General features: G+C 37.0%; 2 protein-coding genes across 2 annotated transcripts in view; one reads left to right on the top strand and one right to left on the bottom strand.

Annotated features, from left to right (window-relative positions):
- The window catches only part of LOC150095758 (phosphatidylserine decarboxylase proenzyme, mitochondrial-like), a 143,754-nt gene extending 132,762 nt beyond the window's left edge, over nucleotides 1–10,992 (bottom strand). The window contains exon 1 of the mRNA XM_090410750.1: nucleotides 10,870–10,992. Coding sequence (XP_090266876.1) covers nucleotides 10,870–10,904 — 35 coding nt within the window. The 5' untranslated portion in view covers nucleotides 10,905–10,992. The remainder of the gene's footprint in view (nucleotides 1–10,869) is intronic.
- A 5,815-nt stretch (nucleotides 10,993–16,807) lies between these two features.
- Nucleotides 16,808–17,510, top strand: part of LOC150095757 (meiotic nuclear division protein 1 homolog) — a 56,960-nt gene continuing 56,257 nt past the window's right edge. Inside the window, exon 1 of the mRNA XM_090410751.1 lies at nucleotides 16,808–16,946. Within this exon, the coding sequence (XP_090266877.1) occupies nucleotides 16,944–16,946 (3 nt within the window). The 5' untranslated portion in view covers nucleotides 16,808–16,943. The remainder of the gene's footprint in view (nucleotides 16,947–17,510) is intronic.

Below are 17,510 nucleotides of genomic sequence, written 5' to 3'. Positions count from 1 at the left end.
TACCTCTTCAATAGATGAAGAAATACAGGTGTGTAAGGCCGAGGTATTACAGCTGTTGTACAAACTGAATGAGAATTCAGCAATAGGGACTGATGGAATATCAGCACATGTGCATACTAAAAGAGTGTTCAGCTGAACTGGCCATTCCTTTCACCAGGATGTTTAATATGAGTCTCAAAACAGGGAAGATTCTGCAGGAATGGAAGGAATGTATGGTAATTCCATTGCACGAGGGTGGTGCAAAGACCAATGTATCCAACTATCGACCAATTAGTATCTCATGGTGGTGAAGATTTTGAAAAAATTGGTTAGGGCCTGAATTCAGAAAGGGTTGACAGTGAATCTCTACTTTGCAATGAACATGAGTTTACTACAGGAAGGTCATGTTTTAACAACTTGCTGACATTCTATAACAATGTTACCATTGAACTAGACAACGGGAATGGATACACCATGATACTTTTGGATTTTGCTAAGGCTTTTGACAGAATACAGCATGGCAGACTGCTGCATAAATTGGAGAAAATGGGTTTGGGTTATACAATATTAGCATGGATAAGAGGATGGCTGACTGACAGATCAAAAAGTGATATACCGGGGATCTGAGTCTGTAAGGTGCCATCCCTTACTCAATCATGCTGGGGAGGCACCAGATATGACTGGTGCCTCCCCAGAATGATTGGGTAAGGGATGGCATCAGACTCCTCCCTGGGTTCGAGTATATTAACCTTATCAGGACAAGGATCAATGCCCTGCCTACTCGAGCCTGCACAGCTCGATGGGGTAGGGATGACTCCAAGTGTAGGGCTGGCTGCCATTACAGTGAGACATTGTCTCATATAGCCCAGTGTTGCTTCGCACTCATGGGGTCCGCGTCAGGAGGCATCATTCCATGGTCTCCATTCTGAACAACCGCTTTAAGAACAAAGGTTGGGAGACTTCAGTGGAACCACATTATAGGACCTCCGTGGGTTTGCATAAGCCAGACTTGGTGATGCAAAGAGATGGTGACATTTGGGTAGTTGATGCCCAGGTGGTGGGAACAGGGTGCCCATTAGCCTATAGCCATAATAATAAAGTAAATTATTATAAAAATAGCCAAGATCTAGTTAGTAAGATACGGGAGGAGCATGGGGCAACTCAAGGTTTACCAGCACCACCATCTCTTTACATGGCATATGGAGTGCAGATAGTTATAAGGACTTAAAACAGCTTGGGCTTACACAGAAGGATATCAAAGTTCTTTCCTTGAGGGCCCTACAGGGTACACTGGTGGCATGGCATTGCCACCAGAGAATGACTACAATGATAACTAGAACAGGCATAGAGTAAAACACTTGTACAAAGTACTTGCACCAGTGCAAAGATTAATAAAAATAAATAAATAAATAACAAGTGGTGTACCACAAGGATCAGTGCTTGGTCCACTGTTACATTAATGTAACAGTGTACCAAGTTACATTAATGTAACATTAATGATATTGGGAAGGATATGACAAGCAACATGTAGTTATTTGCTGATGATGAAAAGATAGGCAGGGCAATCATGAATGCTGCTGATATGCGGTCCGTGCAGAATGATTTGAATAAGCTGGAATTGTAGGCATGGGAAAATGGGTGTCAGTTCAATGTCAGTAAATGTAAAGTCATTCACTTCGGCATGATTACCTGTCCAATGTCATATTATATTGGTGGGATTCAGCTAGAAGAAAATGATGAGGCTAGGGATCTTGGAGCATCAATAGATAGGAAGTTGAAGTTTAGAGGCCATGTGGCAAAGATTGCAAATACAACTCAAAAGATAATTGCAATGCTGAAATGAACGTTCACATGTAAAGATAAGGATGTAATTTTGCCTCTTTACAAGGCCTTGATAAGACCTCACTTGGACTATTGTGCGCAGGACTGGTCTCCTGGTTTCCGTTGTGATTCTGATATATTGGAGAAAGTACAAAGGAGAGTGTTAAAAATGATATCAGGATTGTGGAATACTGATTATGAAGACAGATTGAGAATTTGTAGACTGCAGACACTAGCAAATAGGAAAAAGAGAGGTGATATGATTGAGACTTACAAACTTCTGAAAGGGTTTGTAAGTCTCAATCATATACTTTTGTACAATCATCAATTTGTACAGGATTTCAATTGATGGAGGGTGGGTCAAGGACGAGAGGGCATCCTTGGAAGATGAGAATGAAGGCTGTCAAGAAGGGTTTGAAGGCTAGATTTTTCTCTCAGAGGGTGGGCCGTGATTGGAATTAATTGCCATTGGATGTTGTCAGTGCAAGCAGTGTGAATGAATTCAAGAATAAGTATGATAGCTGGTGTGTATAGTACGCTGCCTCCCTCAATGAGTCTCTGACTCCCTGGAGGTCTCTCATAATAATAATAATAAACATTTCTTGAAGGACTGCTGTAAAGATTTTGGGTGATAGAGAGTCTCCTTGTTGGACACCTATTTCAATTGATATTTTATTGCTACTTGTAGGAAGTTGGATTGTTGCTGTTGCAGTGTGGAATATTTCCTGGAGGAGGGCCATATATTCTCCAGGAACTCCCTGATTCTGGAGTGCTTTGATTATTGCATTATAGTTTTGATGGAATCAAATGCTTTTCATAATCAATAAAGGCTAAAGAGAGAGACAATTGGTTTTCTTCTGCTTTTTCTATTATTTGTTTTACTGCATGAATATGATCAATTGTGTTAAAGCCTTTCCGGATTGATTTGAGTCTAAAAGAGGGATTAACCTGTTTGTTATTACTTTTGTAAGAATTTTGTAGAGATTGGAGAGAATACAAATTGGTCTATAGTTCTTTACTTCTTTGTCTCCTTTTTTAAATAACAGTACCAGAGTAGCATTTTTCCAGTTTTCTGGTATCTTCCCCTCTTCTAGGCATAGATTTAGTAAGTTTGTGACATGGTAAATGATATTATTCCTCCCCATTTAATTAATTCTGTGTGAATTATTATTCAGGCCTCCATGGAGTCAAAAGACTCATTGTGGAAGGTCCTTTCTAAGAAACACAAGTCTATCAAGACTCATCGAGGGAGGTCCCTCCTAGGAAACACAAAGTCTATCATGCTACTCCTTAAACACGTTGACCATTCTCGCTCTCACCACTCCATCAGGCAATGCATTCCATGGTTCAACCACCCTCCATGCAAAGAAACCACTCCTCACCCCCTTTCTCACAATTTCCTTTCGTAACTTCCAGGGATGGCACCTTGTCATGATTCCTTCCCGCTGTTCAACCAAGCGAAATAACTCCCCAGTGACAACCCTGTAACCACCTCTACAGTCTAAAAGTCTCAATCATCTCTCCTTCTATCCACCAAACTCTGCAGTCTACACCTCGGCCGATCCTCATAACTAACATTGTACAGTCCTGACACCATCTTTGTTATCTGCCTTTGTACCCTTTTCATAGTTAATTTATCCCCTTCAAATCCTGGGGACCAGATCTGAGAACAATAGTCTAAGTGTGGTCTGATCAGAGTCTTATACAACAGAATGATAACCATTTTATCTCTGCAGGTCAGTGTCCTTTATTGCAGCAATCCTCTGTGTACCTTCACTACCTTTGCAATATGTCCCCTAAATTTCAGGTTTCTATCAATTATCAACCCCAGATCTTTTGTCTCCCCTACTTCCTCCCATCGATGTGTCCCAAACCTCAGGACTTTACATTTTGCTGCATTATCACAATTAAATCTTCACCAGGACATTTTCCATTTTTCATTTGTTTTAATGCTTGTTTTATTTCATCTGAAGTGAATAGGGGGATGAATTCTATATGCAATGGAGACGAGTTATTAATATTTGATTTATCTATTGAAGGATTACTACAGAGTTCTTTATAAAAATTCTTCTAGCCTGCTTAGGATTTGTTCTTGGTTCCGTATTATAGTTCCATTCTTGTCTTTTATTGCAATTATTTGACTTTTGCCAACTGTTTTCTTAGTATTTTCATATTTTTATTGTTTTCAATTGTTACTTTTATTTTTTTAGTGTTATAAGTTCTTATTTCATTTCTTATTTTTTTCCTTATTGTTTTGCATAGTTCTGCGTAATCTATTTTAGAAATTAAGTTTTTGTCTTGTTTCATATTTTGTCTTTTTTTTTTAGTAATTGTAAGGTTTCCTCTGAAAGTTTATGCTGCTTTTGAATTCGTTGGCTGCTGAGATTATTACTTCCGTTAGGTTTCTGCTTATTTTATTTATGTCTTCTTCTTCAAATATATTTATTAAGTCTAGTTTTTGATTGAGTTTTTCTTCAAAATCCTTCTTGTTTTCAATAGGTTTAAATCAAAACTTCTTGATTTTTTGTTGTTTAGCCATTTTATTCTTTCCAATTTGGGGTTTATTTTAATTTTGGCTCTCACCAGTCGTCGGTCACTTCCTGTTTTTACTTGATTTAGTACTGACGTATTTTGAACTATTTCTTTATTGTTACACAGCATATAATCATTTTTTATTTCTCCATTTGGACTTCTCCATGTCCATTTTCTATTGAGGGCTTTCTTAAAAAATGTATTCATAATGTAAAGCTTGTTACTGATAGAGAATTCTGTAAGAGCCATTCCTGAGTTGCTGCTTGTACCATATACCTATTGTGTCTATTTGGTGAATGGGATGACCTAGTTTGGCGTTAAAATTTAGACAAAAAAGAAATTGCTATTTCTTTTTTGTCTAGAGCGTGCTGGAGTGAGTCATAAAATGCTTCTATCGCTTCATCAGTGTGGGATGAGGTGGGAGCATATATTTGGATGATCCTGATTTTAAGTTTGGAGTTACACAGGTTTATTTTACAGTTTATTTTAAATGTGATTTCTATTATTCTTCCATCTGTATAATTAAATTCTTCTATAAGGTGTGCAATTGTTTTCTTAATTAGAAATCCAACTCCATATTGTCCTTTAGTTTATCCATAATAGTATAAGTAGTCTTAATTTTTTAGCTTTATTAAATGTTCACCTTACCTGCGAACTTCACTTAAACCTATGATATCCCATTTAATATGTTTTAGTTCTTGCTGTAAGATGGTAAGGTCTTCCTCTTCTTTAAGTGTTCAACAATTAAATGCTCCTTTAGATACTGGTTTCGATCAGAGTAGTCATATAGTTGGGGAAATTTAGTCACATCCAGTGTTTGCCCATTCTGGCCATGGGCTTTACGGCCTTTCTTTTTTCTTCTTGGCATTATAATGGAAGAGTTGTGGCCTAATCTCCCATGCTGGCCACATAACGTCTTGAGAGATGCATTTTATAGCTTTCTGCCAGCTCTTTTCTCAGTATCAACTTTGCCATGGCTCATTACGACACCATGTTTCCCAAAGGGGGTTCCACGTGAAGGCATGATACTAAGACTTCTTTTTTCTTTTTTAGGCCTTTCTTTTTTCTTCTTGGCATTATAGTGGAGGAGTGGTGGTCTAATCTCCCATGCTGGCCACATAACGTCTTGAGAGATGCATTTTATAGCTTTCTGCCAGCTCTTTTCTCAGTATCAACTTTGCCATGGCTCATTACAACACCATGTTTCCCAAAGGGGGTTCCACGTGAAGGCATGATACTAAGACTTCTTTTTTCTTTTTTAGGCCTTTCTTTTTTCTTCTTGGCATTATAGTGGAGGAGTTGTGGTCTAATCTCCCATGCTGGCCACATAACGTCTTGAGAGATGCATTTTATAGCTTTCTGCCAGCTCTTTGCTCAGTATCAACTTTGCCATGGCACATTATGACACCGTGTTTCCCGGGGGGGGGTTTCCACGTGGAGGCATGATATTAAGACTTCCTGGGTATGGCCTTCCGGACTTCACCGAAATATTGGCACTGCCATCTATATCAGTTCCATCAGGTTTTTGCCTGTGTTATAGGTTGCCAGCCCACCATGGAAGTCCATCCCAGGCTTAACTGTGCTCAACATGCTACAAGCATGACTGATGGCTAGTCAGCCAATCTTCTACCAGGATCTTGGCTGACTAGCCATCAGTCATGCTTGATAATATATTACCACATAATGCTGAAGCATTATGTGGTAATATATTATCAAGCCCCACAAAGTTATTAACATCAAGTTTGCTCAATTCTCCATACACCTCTTACTAATTTACAGTCAGTCTCTTCTCCCCATCATCAACTGCTCTCAATCACCTCATGATGTCACATTCAACAAGAATGAAAGACCTTCATGAACTGCTCATTAGGTATCTCCACTATATCTTCTGCAGCAGTTGTCATTATACCATTTTCTCCAATCAATGTCATCCTTCCTTAATCATTCTTTTTTTTTGCTGGGTACATATCAAAAAAATTTCCTAGGATTCTTTTTGACTTCATTAGCTAACTGCTGCTCACACTTCACTTTTGCTACCCTTGCCAACCAAATCACCTTCCTTGCTTGGTGTTTGTAATCCTCATTGAATTGGTTATTACCACTTCTCTTATGCTGCCTCCATAATGCCCTTTTTCTCTGTATTACATGTTTAATCTCTTTATTCATCCATTTCACACCTACCTTATTTAACTTTCTGACCCTTGGTATATATTTAGACATTGCTTCTACTAGATAGTTTTTGAATATCCTCCAAGCTGCATTGATCTCTTTTCTAGCTAACTCCTCATTCCATGCTACACCTGCATGCTGTCTCCTGAACTAATCATAATCACTCATTATCAAAGATGTAAAATCTGAATAGAATGCTGAAAGTGTGTAAGTGATACAAGTAGTTGAATGACTGAGGCTGTGGAGAGAGAGATAAGAGGGGGAATTATAGATGATGCATGGAATTTGAGAATGTTATTAGAAGCTATGAAGTATAAATGTATTAAGGGTGGGGTTGTGAGTATATTGCCCAGGTATGACATGACAATAGGGAGATGAGAAGGTCGATGATTATGAATAGTATGATAGCAAGAATGTGTAAAAAGTAGGATCTTGTGTATACTGATCTATAGGATAAATCTGAAAATAAGACGAGAGAGAGGGGAGTGTAATGATAAACTTGGTAGACTGCTAAGTGGAGGAGGAGAGATTTTGTCTTTGCAAGGAAATGAGAACTAAATGGCAGTATAAGTATAAATGTATTAAGGATGGGGTTGTGAGTATATTGCCCAGGTATGACATGACAATAGGGAGATGAGAAGGTCGATGATTATGAATAGTATGATAGCAAGAATGTGTAAAAAGTAGGATCTTGTGTATACTGATCTATAGGATAAATCTGAAAATAAGACGAGAGAGAGGGGAGTGTAATGATAAACTTGGTAGACTGCTAAGTGGAGGAGGAGAGATTTTGTCTTTGCAAGGAAATGAGAACTAAATGGCAGTATAAGTATAAATGTATTAAGGATGGGGTTGTGAGTATATTGCCCAGGTATGACATGACAATAGGGAGATGAGAAGGTCGATGATTATGAATAGTATGATAGCAAGAATGTGTAAAAAGTAGGATCTTGTGTATACTGATCTATAGGATAAATCTGAAAATAAGACGAGAGAGAGGGGGGTGTAATGATAAACTTGGTAGACTGCTAAGTGGAGGAGGAGAGATTTTGTCTTTGCAAGGAAATGAGAACTAAATGGCAGGTTTCAGATTAATCAGGAAATATTCAGTTAACCAAGTTTAGCAAGAGCATGAGGGCTAGATTTTTTGTTTGGAGGGTGGTGAGTGAGTGGAATGGTTTGCCAGGGTTAGTGAATGAGTTCAAAGAAAAGTACGATAGGTATTGTGCAAATAAAGGTAAGCATTTGGTTTTTTTAGAATGTTAGTGGACATCCCATGATGAGTCCAGAAATGCCATGGAGATTTCAATAATAACAATAATAACTAAAGATGTACCTGACTTCCTGGCATCACTCTTCAAATTTCTGCTGCACAGTCTAAGGCATATCAACTATCCAGAAACAATGCACTGCATGGCACCCATGACCTTCCACCAGAAAGACATCAGAAGAATAATCTTTAATAACCTACAAGCCAAAAAAGGCTTCTAGTGCTTATGGTATCCCCCAGTTGTACTGAAGGCATAGACTCCGAAGCAGCAGCTATCCTTTATAATCTCTACACCGTATTATATCTCATCTCATCTCATCTTCTTTATACCCTCTTTTTACCTTGCGGTGTCGAGGTTCCATTGATCATCGGACCTCAATCTGTTTACAGGATAAGGTGGTCAGCCCTATGCCCCAGTATATCCTAAGGCCTATAGTGTTAAGTTCTCAAGGCCAGTTTGCCTGCTTTGCGGGATGAAAAACCCCAGAATAAACTGAGGAAAAAACCCTGCTGTCCACGCCCAAGACTGGCTAACTTGGCTATGGCTGAGGAAGATCCTTCAGCTCCTCACGTCACCAATGGGAATCGAACCTAGGACACTCCTTCCCCAGGCATATGGTCGCGAAGCGCATAGCCACTAGGCTAACCGTGCGGACCGTATTATATTCAACCAGCATTTACTACACCTCATGGAAGCAAGTCCATATATATTCAAGTCCACTAAAAAGGAGTGCCATCAAACTATTAATCTCGTGCTCTACCCAATAATGGTGAATGTCACCAGTCAACACATTCATCACCTGAAGGACTTCCAGCTAATCAGTGACCAGCACAGATTTAACCACTCAAAATTTGCAGCAGATTTTGCCAATATCACCCACATCTGAATGTGCACCACAGAAAGTCAAGAAACCTGAGGTTCAGTACCTGATATTTCCAAAGGCATTTGATGGGGTCTTGGCATAGATGACTTCCACAGATTACCATTTTATATCATCTTTCAACCTTTTGCAATTGGGTTGCCTGCTTTCTCTCTGGTCATTCACTGTATATAATAACAGATGACATTCTTCTCTTTATATTTCTCTACGAATGCAATCATTCCTCAGGGATGCTATATCAACCACCTTCACACAAGACTTTATCATTGACCTCAGACCCTATCAAAAGTTTTGCCAATGATTACATTCTACCTACTCATATGACATCTGGGCAGTGATCAAACATCAAGCTTAAAGATTTTCTATAATGTCTGAAACATTGATTTCTATACCATCCTTCAGGGTGATGGCCTCCTAATCAACTACAGTGCTCCTTTAATATAATTATTTTCTTTCTTTTCTTTTTTTGTGAGGAAAAAAAAAAAAAAAAAAAAAGACTTTAATAGCTTTGATAACAGACAGCTCCCAGTCAAAAAAACTATCTTCTTGGGCTGACACTTAATTCTAACCTTACCTGGTAAAAACACATCACCTCTATAGCACCTTTCAGCCTTCAAAAACTCGGCACCTTTTTCATTTGAGATGTTACTTTTTAAAAATCTCAAATTAAATTACTGTCCAGTTATTAACTCTGTATAAATTCCAAATCCATCCATCCTTAGAATATTGCTTTCTCACATAAGTGGTAGTACACCATACTCTCATGGATACTGTTCAGCAGAAATAGCATCATCATTCGCTTCATTTCTGCTCAATCTAAAATAACACAAGCAACAGCTGCCCAACATCCATTTTTCAACTGCTCCAATGAAGCTGACACTTCCATTCATCTTTCATTCCATCTACATCTCTTGTCTGAAAGAGCTTTCCCCAGTTAAGTGTTTTCCAAGAGCTACAACCTGCATTTCTTCAAAAAGAAGCTCAGATTCTTGCCTTCTTAACCACTACCCACATACAACAATTTGCTATAGTTAGGAGAGATTTGGAAAAAAAAAAAAATTCCTATATAAATTATAGTGGGATTTAACCAGAGTACCACATATAAGCTTGGACACTTATCTGTGAAGCAATATAAAGAAAATGCAGACAATAGCAACCAGATTAATTAGCATAAGCAGCTACTCATATGGAAAGTGATTTTGTAAGTTACAAACCTTGGTGATAAGACTAAACTAAATTCCCCTTCAGAAATGCATACGACACTTCAGATTTTTTTCGACATAATGCAATGATGCTTAAATCTTTTCCTCACAACCCATTAAGAGTGACAGTCACACATGCATAATTCTTATGCATGTGAAATATCATCATTATGCTGCCTTACTAAGGTGAAGCTGGATTCAAATCCCACTGTGGCTTAGATATTTGTGAATGTGTTTAGGTGAATGATAAATTTCATCTTCTACTAACAGGCCATCACCTTACTTATTGTGAGATCTAGTGGTTTGGATGTGTTTCAAGACTGGTTGCTAAAGCAGGATTTTTGGATTGTCTAATCTTTAGTCCATTCACAGTACTAATATATGATGGGTTTACATCCTTTTAGAGGCAGGACATATATTATAAAACCCAATTACAACGATCCTAGTTCGTTCATTACAATCCTTTACCTCATCCCCCCCCCTCCACTGTTAGAAAGAAAATGGCTTTCATCAGTATGAAAACTCTTATAAACTGGTCGCATTACAACATTTTCACTCAACAAAGTGATTCTTCCATAATTAATCTCTCGCCTATTGCCTCATTCTTTCTTCCCATATCCTATCTTATCCTTCCTATATTTGTCCCTGACAGTTAATTGTAATTTAAGCTCGACAAGTAAATATTACAACCCCTACCTATATATTTCTATGTCTCTTCTGAAATTCTAGCTTTATCTCTAAATTCATCCATTTCAGTCCTATAGTTATCCTTTTAACATTACATATATACAACCTTAATTGTTTTCTTGATCCCTATACACTATTGATGATATTCCCTAAAAAGGTAATAAAAACAGAATTGTTAATATTCAAAGCAACAGGGAAACAACGTATATATATGGTATTAGAAAGTGCCTCGATGTCTAATGCTTATCACATGCACACGGTATTAATTACGCAGAATAAATAAATAAATAATGCAGAATTCGTACCAATATGCACACGTAATTCTTACCTGGAAGAGTAAACTTGCTTGCGTAGACAGACCATGCTAGCTTATTTATTTCCTTTTTCTTTATCCACCCCCACTTTTTTTTTTTTTTTTCAGTAACTCTTGCAAAACACACTGATCATAAATAAATCGACATAAGCAAAATCCCACTTATCGTAACCAAAAGACTTGACCTTAGATACACAAATCATAGTTGAACATGTGCACGTGTTTATATCAATGCAATAAATGCCATATGTTTGACGTGCTGCCATCTAGTTCATAATTAGTTAACTCTTTTATATAGTAAAACCTATTTTCAAGTCAATCTAATAAAGTCACTTTTTTGCTAGGTTAAATCGAGTTCTCAATTTTTAGCTGATATTAATTTGTCACTATAAAAGTTATCTCAAATTAACGCAACTGTAAAAGGATGTCAAAAGACAACATTCGTTGTCTTTTGATGGAGATGGATAGAGGTATTGTGATAGGAAGCCATGTTTGCAGGCCTATCTGTTGTTAACAAATTATTGACAAATTGGGCCATCCCAGGTCAACAATCAGTGATATCATACTGAGATGATGGGCAGGGAATCGACTACAGGTGCCATCACACTCACCGAACGTGACAGTAGGGCGCTACAAAGGAAATATTAAAAAAACCGCCATTCTTCGGCCGACGCATTGAATGCGCAGTTCCGGACATCGACTGGAACAACGTGTCTTCAGGAGTGCAAAGAACGTGTACAGTGCGACTTGGAAACTTAGAAAACTGTTATATGGAGCTACTGTGAACGTCTCTTACCAGAATACATAACACAAATTAATAAAATTCGGAGGTCACGATGTGACAGTATGGTCCTGTGTTTCTCGATTTGGTATCTGAACATTCCGGGCAATACAATGCTTCATAATTTGTGGCGTTTCTAAAGAACTGACCATTGTCACTTTCAGCAAGAAAATGCATTTTCATAAGGCTGCTCTTTAACTGTGTCGTTTGTGGACTTGACAGAACTCTCTACAGAACCCTCATCTCAACCTATTGAACATACGTGGGATGAAGTTGGGTGAGGTCAAGGAATATTCGCCCCACAACAGTCCAGGACCTCATTACATACCCACAGGAAGAATGGTCCAAAATTCTCATTGATCGCTATCATACAAGTGTGGAAAGTATGCCCCGTAGCACTACTGCAGTCATTGCAACGAAAAGAAGTCTTATATCTTTAAGGTGGATGATATGGTTGTTTACTCCTCACACTATGGTGTCCGTTGGCTTCTTTCCAAGTAGTACATTCTAAATGATTATAACCTGAATCTTTTGACTATTCTTTTAACGCTTCAAAGGTTTCTTCGCTGAGAAATTTCCTGCGACTCTTTTCTGTCATAAATTCTGCCTATGTTTTGCATTGCTTTATTTGTTGGTTGAATTTAGTGAGGTCTTTATCTATTTATTCTTTCAAGCTTTATCAATCTGCTTTATTAATTTAGCAAACTACTCCCTCTCAATACATTTGGTTTATTTATAGTGTGATATTGCTTGTATTTTTGCTTCTTGTTTTTGGTCTATATGAAGGATAGTTCTTAATGGTCTGCAATCTAAGTGTATGTTAGAGTATGTTTTTCCAGTTTCAACATTTTTTATGATTGTTCTCAATTTGTTAAAAAGCAGTCACTTTCATTTCTTGTTATATTCTTGTTATACCATTGAATATCTGCTTCAGCAAACTCTGTATACTATTCTTCTGTTGTATCTGTGCTTTTATTTTTTTAAACTTTTTTTATGTTTTCAGTTTACTTGTAGAAATCTTCTACTGTTTCATCATCAGCTGTGTAAATAAATGCATAGCAGACTATTATTTTTAATGTTTCTATTTGGCCTACCTGAACGACAAGTTGTCCCTATTCTTTCTGATAAAATGCTGCAGAATAAGACATTTTTTATTTGTTTTTGTCCAATTATTAATTCCACTCCACCAACATTGTTTCCTGAATGCGATTCATCAAGGAAGACCTGGTAATCCTTTCAGCTTTCAGTCAGGGCAGTTCGTCTTCACATAATGCTAGAAAATCAAGTTTTCGATTATCAGTCTCTTTCCGAAAAAAATCTACTTGAAAGTCCTTTAGCCAATAAAAACAGGTAGGAACTTTAAATACTTCGTCTGCATGCTCAATAGAGAAAAAATAGAACAAGCAACGCATTTCAGCTCTTTAGACAAAATTTTTAGTGAAGATAATAAATTAAATATGACAACAGAAACCGATAACAGTATCATCAAACCCAGTAGGGTGGAAATTAAGTAAATAAATTTAATGGAATAAGAGATAATTGTTAGCATTCAAGAATGTGTGAATTAGTACAGCTAAAGTAAACTCTTTATGTACCATAATCACAGTATCCAGTACACCCGTTTAGGATCAGGCATTCGACGATGATAATGCTTTTGACTCTGATCTGTAGCAAACTGTTATATACTTTATAACTAAAGGAAGAACCATAATGCTTCGTTTCGACGATGTAAACTTACATAGGCAAAATGGATACTAGATCCAACATTATTTCAAAGCCGAATGCTTGTAGAAACTACGAAAGTTTCGTAAAGACCAAGAGCTTACGAGAATACAATTCTCATCATCCTCGAGTTGACTTAGCTTTCACTAGTTAAAAATCATGAGCACTGCCCAAACGTCCATATATTCGCCTTTCAGGTCAACTTATGAAAGTTTCGTAGTTTTTACAAACATTCGGCTTTGAAATAATGTTAGATCTGGTATCCACTTCGCCGATGTAATGTTATATACTTGGTCTGTTATTTAACTAGCTTATATCACTTATAATATCAGTTGTAGAGTAGCAAACTGTTCTGTGATTTGTTGTTTATTTTTTATATCTCTTTTTTAATAATTGTAGTAAGCTTTTCTTCAGTGGGTGGGAAAATACATCATCATCATCGTGATAATAATGTCTGTTTAGCTCAGAGGAAGTGGTGATTGCACTCCTCAGCGTTAAACTCCGAAGATAGACTTAAGTTCCAGTCTAGTTTCTGACTGAAGGAACTTTTTCTAAGCCTATGTTCAACCTGTTTCCCAGTTAGTCGATCTCTGACGGAAAGCGGGGGTTTTCTCCTGGAGACTCGGGTTTTTCATCCCATAAACTCAAGAAAATCGACCATAGAACCCACGGTCGATTTTCAGACATTAAAATATTGTGTTAGGGTTAGGACCACGAGATGACAGCACTTGTGAGCCGTCTTCTCTTCACTAGGCAGGCAGCTTAAAGTAGTAATAGCCTTGGGCCAGCTATCTCTGACTGGCTATTAGTGGAGATTGAACTTCCCACTATCTCCATAAGTTAGATAGGGCTAAAATGGCCTCACCTAATCCCTGTACGGGAATAAAAGGTGTTAGCTGATTATTTTTATTAAAAATAATAATAATTTGGGAAAATGTGCAAGTCTAGCTCAGTGGAAGCACTCTTGCACCCTGTTTGCTAGGACGACCAAAGGTAGACTTAAGTTCGAATATAGTCACTGGCTGGAAGAACTTTTTCTAAGCCTTTCTTCGACTGGTTCCCAAGTTAGTCGATCTCTAGCATAGGCAAGTGGGGGTTTTCTCCTGGAGACTTGGCATTTTGTCTTGTAAATCGACTGTAGAACCCACATTATTTCAGATAGTAACATATCCTGTTAGGGTTAGGTACCAAGAGATGGCAGCAGTTGTTTGCCTGTCTCATCATCAGTGCTGCCTATCAGTGATATATATAATTAGAGGTAGACATAGGCCAGCTATCTCTGATTGGCTACTAGTGGAGATTGAACTGCCCATTCAATCTCCAAAAGCTAGATAGGGTATAGAGGCCTTGCCTACTCCCTGTAAGGGAACAAAAGGCATTAACTGATATATTTATTTCTTTATACTGCTGCTACTACTACTACTACTACTACTACTACTACTACTAATAATAATAATAATACACCCTTGAGTCTTTCGTAATAATCAATTTTTAGAACGAGGCAATTGCCTTATTCTTGTAGGAAAATATCTTAGTCTTATACCAAAATATATATTGTTGTGGTTATCAAAAGAAGGACCAACAGTCTTCATTTTGCTTATTTAAATTCAACAGAAATAAATAATGTTATAGATAATCGTTATTTCATACCAAATAAACATGGAATATGTCTAATCAGCTAGATTCGACACTCTTTATGATCTTTTTTTTGGCAGTCCAGTACTGTGGATGCAAACACCATTTCCAGAACATCTTTTTTTTAGAACAATATTTTTAGAACATCTAAATTATGTTTTTCAAATTTTCGGATAGGTTACATTTTTATCATTTAATGAGTTATTTTTTGCTAGATGATGAACCTGAACTAAAATCCTCTTTATAGAAAATGCAATAGAATCCTTTCTTCAACCATTTCTCACGTTAGTTCATCTCTGGCAAGGGGAAATAGTTTTTTTGTCCTCTGGGAAATTTGGGTTTTTAATCTCCGTTATGTTGGGAAAGATTGAGGGAATGAGAAGAAGTGGAAGACCACAAAAGCGTTGGATGGACAACATAAAAGATTTTACCAACTTGAATTTACAATTGCTGAAAGAAAAATCAAGAGACAGAGTGAGATGGAGAGTCCTTGATCAGAATATCATCCCAAGAGTCGAAAATGACTGGAAGACACATAACAACAACAATCCTAAAACTCAAAAAATTGATTAGAGAACTCATACTTTCAGACAATGATATTTAGGTTGTAAGTTTTGGTCCATGAGATGCCTTCAGTGGTCTGCATTCTCTCAGATGCCCATGGAAATAACCCATAGCCTTGGGCTGGTTATCTGTGATGACATACAATGGCGATAGGCTATATTTCAGTCTTTAAATGTTTGTTATGGCTCATCTGCCTTTCCTACTCCCTTTGAAGAATAAAAGGTGTCGGCGAATTTATTCTCTAAATAAATCCTTTAGTGTTTATTTTCTAAAGGTTGTAAACTCAAGGCAATCCTCTTTATAGTAAATGATGCAATAGATTGTATGAAAAAATAAATTCGTTATAATTTTTGTGCTTTTGAGACAGTTACCAAACTTTTAGGCAATTGGTCTTCACCATCCTGATCGCTGGAGGTGTGCATCTCTAGCTACTGGCCATAGAGGAAAGTGCACGAATATAGCACTCGCTTTAGTGGTCTATTGTTCTAAATGCTAAATGATCTGTTCTTGTGTTGAGTCGCAGTACCATCGACAGGGTGAGGCATAGAGGCAGCCTGCCTCAGGGCGCGGCTTCGTGAGGGCGCTCGTTCGGCGCCGTCGCTACACTAACAATTCCTGTTAGCGTAGTAAGTGCGGAAAGAAGTTTTTCCAAGCTTAAACTGATTAAAAATTATTTGCGAACAGCAACGACCCAAGAAAGATTGGTTGGTCTAGCAACTATATTGATAGAGGTGGACATAGCTTATAATTTAAATTGAGAAGAGCTTGTAAAGAGTTTTATTATGCGATATCCCCGTAGAGCAAACATTTAATTAATATTATTATGTAATCGTTTTGCATTAATGTTTCTCTTGTAATAAAGACAAAATAGCAATTGGAGATTTTCTTATATTTTTGTCTTATAATCCATCAGGGGCGCGCTATTTATCCGATATTTATCCAGTACTTCAAAAAATAAATAAATAGATAAACAAACGAAAAAAATATAATAAATAAATAAACAAATGAAAAAAATATAATAAATAAATAAACAAATGAAAAAAAATAAAGAAATACAATGAAAAATGAACGAGACGAGACAATTATATTAATTATCTAATCCCGTTTATAACTGTGTTAAAATAACTGTGTTTATAATAATAATAACTGTGTTTATAACTGTGTTTCTTGTTTAAAAACGTGTGCGTTTTCAGTCATTCCTTAACAAGAATGTTTAAAAATATGAAAGGTAGTGCTAACTGTGGTAGCGCTGTTAAATTCACTTTGGCGGAATTGTTAAATTGAGTTACATGGAGGATGTTCAGTTTTACTAGGTTATGCTGTAAGAGATAGTTACGGTTGTAGGGTACTGACTGTTGTATGAAAATATTACGTGAAGTTGTACGAAATGGTAAGTTGGATTAACTGGATGGGTAAAATTTATATGCAGAATTGGCACCATTTAGAGAGTGAGAAGAGCGCCCGTTCCATTAGGCGACTGTCATATATTGTCACTTAGTTTTGCGGTTTGCAAACATTTACTTCTGCGTGTAAGACAGTTATTTAACTGATAATGAATTATCCAATACTGCAACCTCCTTAAAAAGTCGTCATGCTCTTCGCTTCATGACTTATCGTATCTTTTTTAGAGCGAGTCATCTTTAACCAGTATAACCTGTAATATAGTGATTGCAATCTTTTTCAGAGATAAACAACACTAATATTTGACATTGAGTAGTTTTTTTTAAGAGAAGTCCGAAATTACCGCCGTTTTAAAATTTGAAGAAAATTATGTTTCATGACTTCGAAAATAGAGTATGAGAATAAAAAAAAAATAAAAATTATTTCGTAGAAATAATTCGTGCATTGTAGGCTGTTGATCAGTCGATCCATTATGAAGGCATAATATCATAATTCAGTTTACACATTTTTATTCCCACACAGAAAATATTAAAAAATTATAGCACAGTTAGTG

The sequence above is a fragment of the Typopeltis vanoorti genome, chromosome 20 (assembly GCF_054136105.1).
Source record: "Typopeltis vanoorti isolate ZY-2024b chromosome 20, IOZ_Tvanoo_1.0, whole genome shotgun sequence".
In the NCBI taxonomy this organism is placed as follows: Eukaryota; Metazoa; Arthropoda; class Arachnida; order Uropygi; family Thelyphonidae; genus Typopeltis; species Typopeltis vanoorti.
The sequence above is the reverse complement of the archived record's forward strand: the minus strand, read 5'-3'. Positions and strand labels throughout refer to the sequence as shown.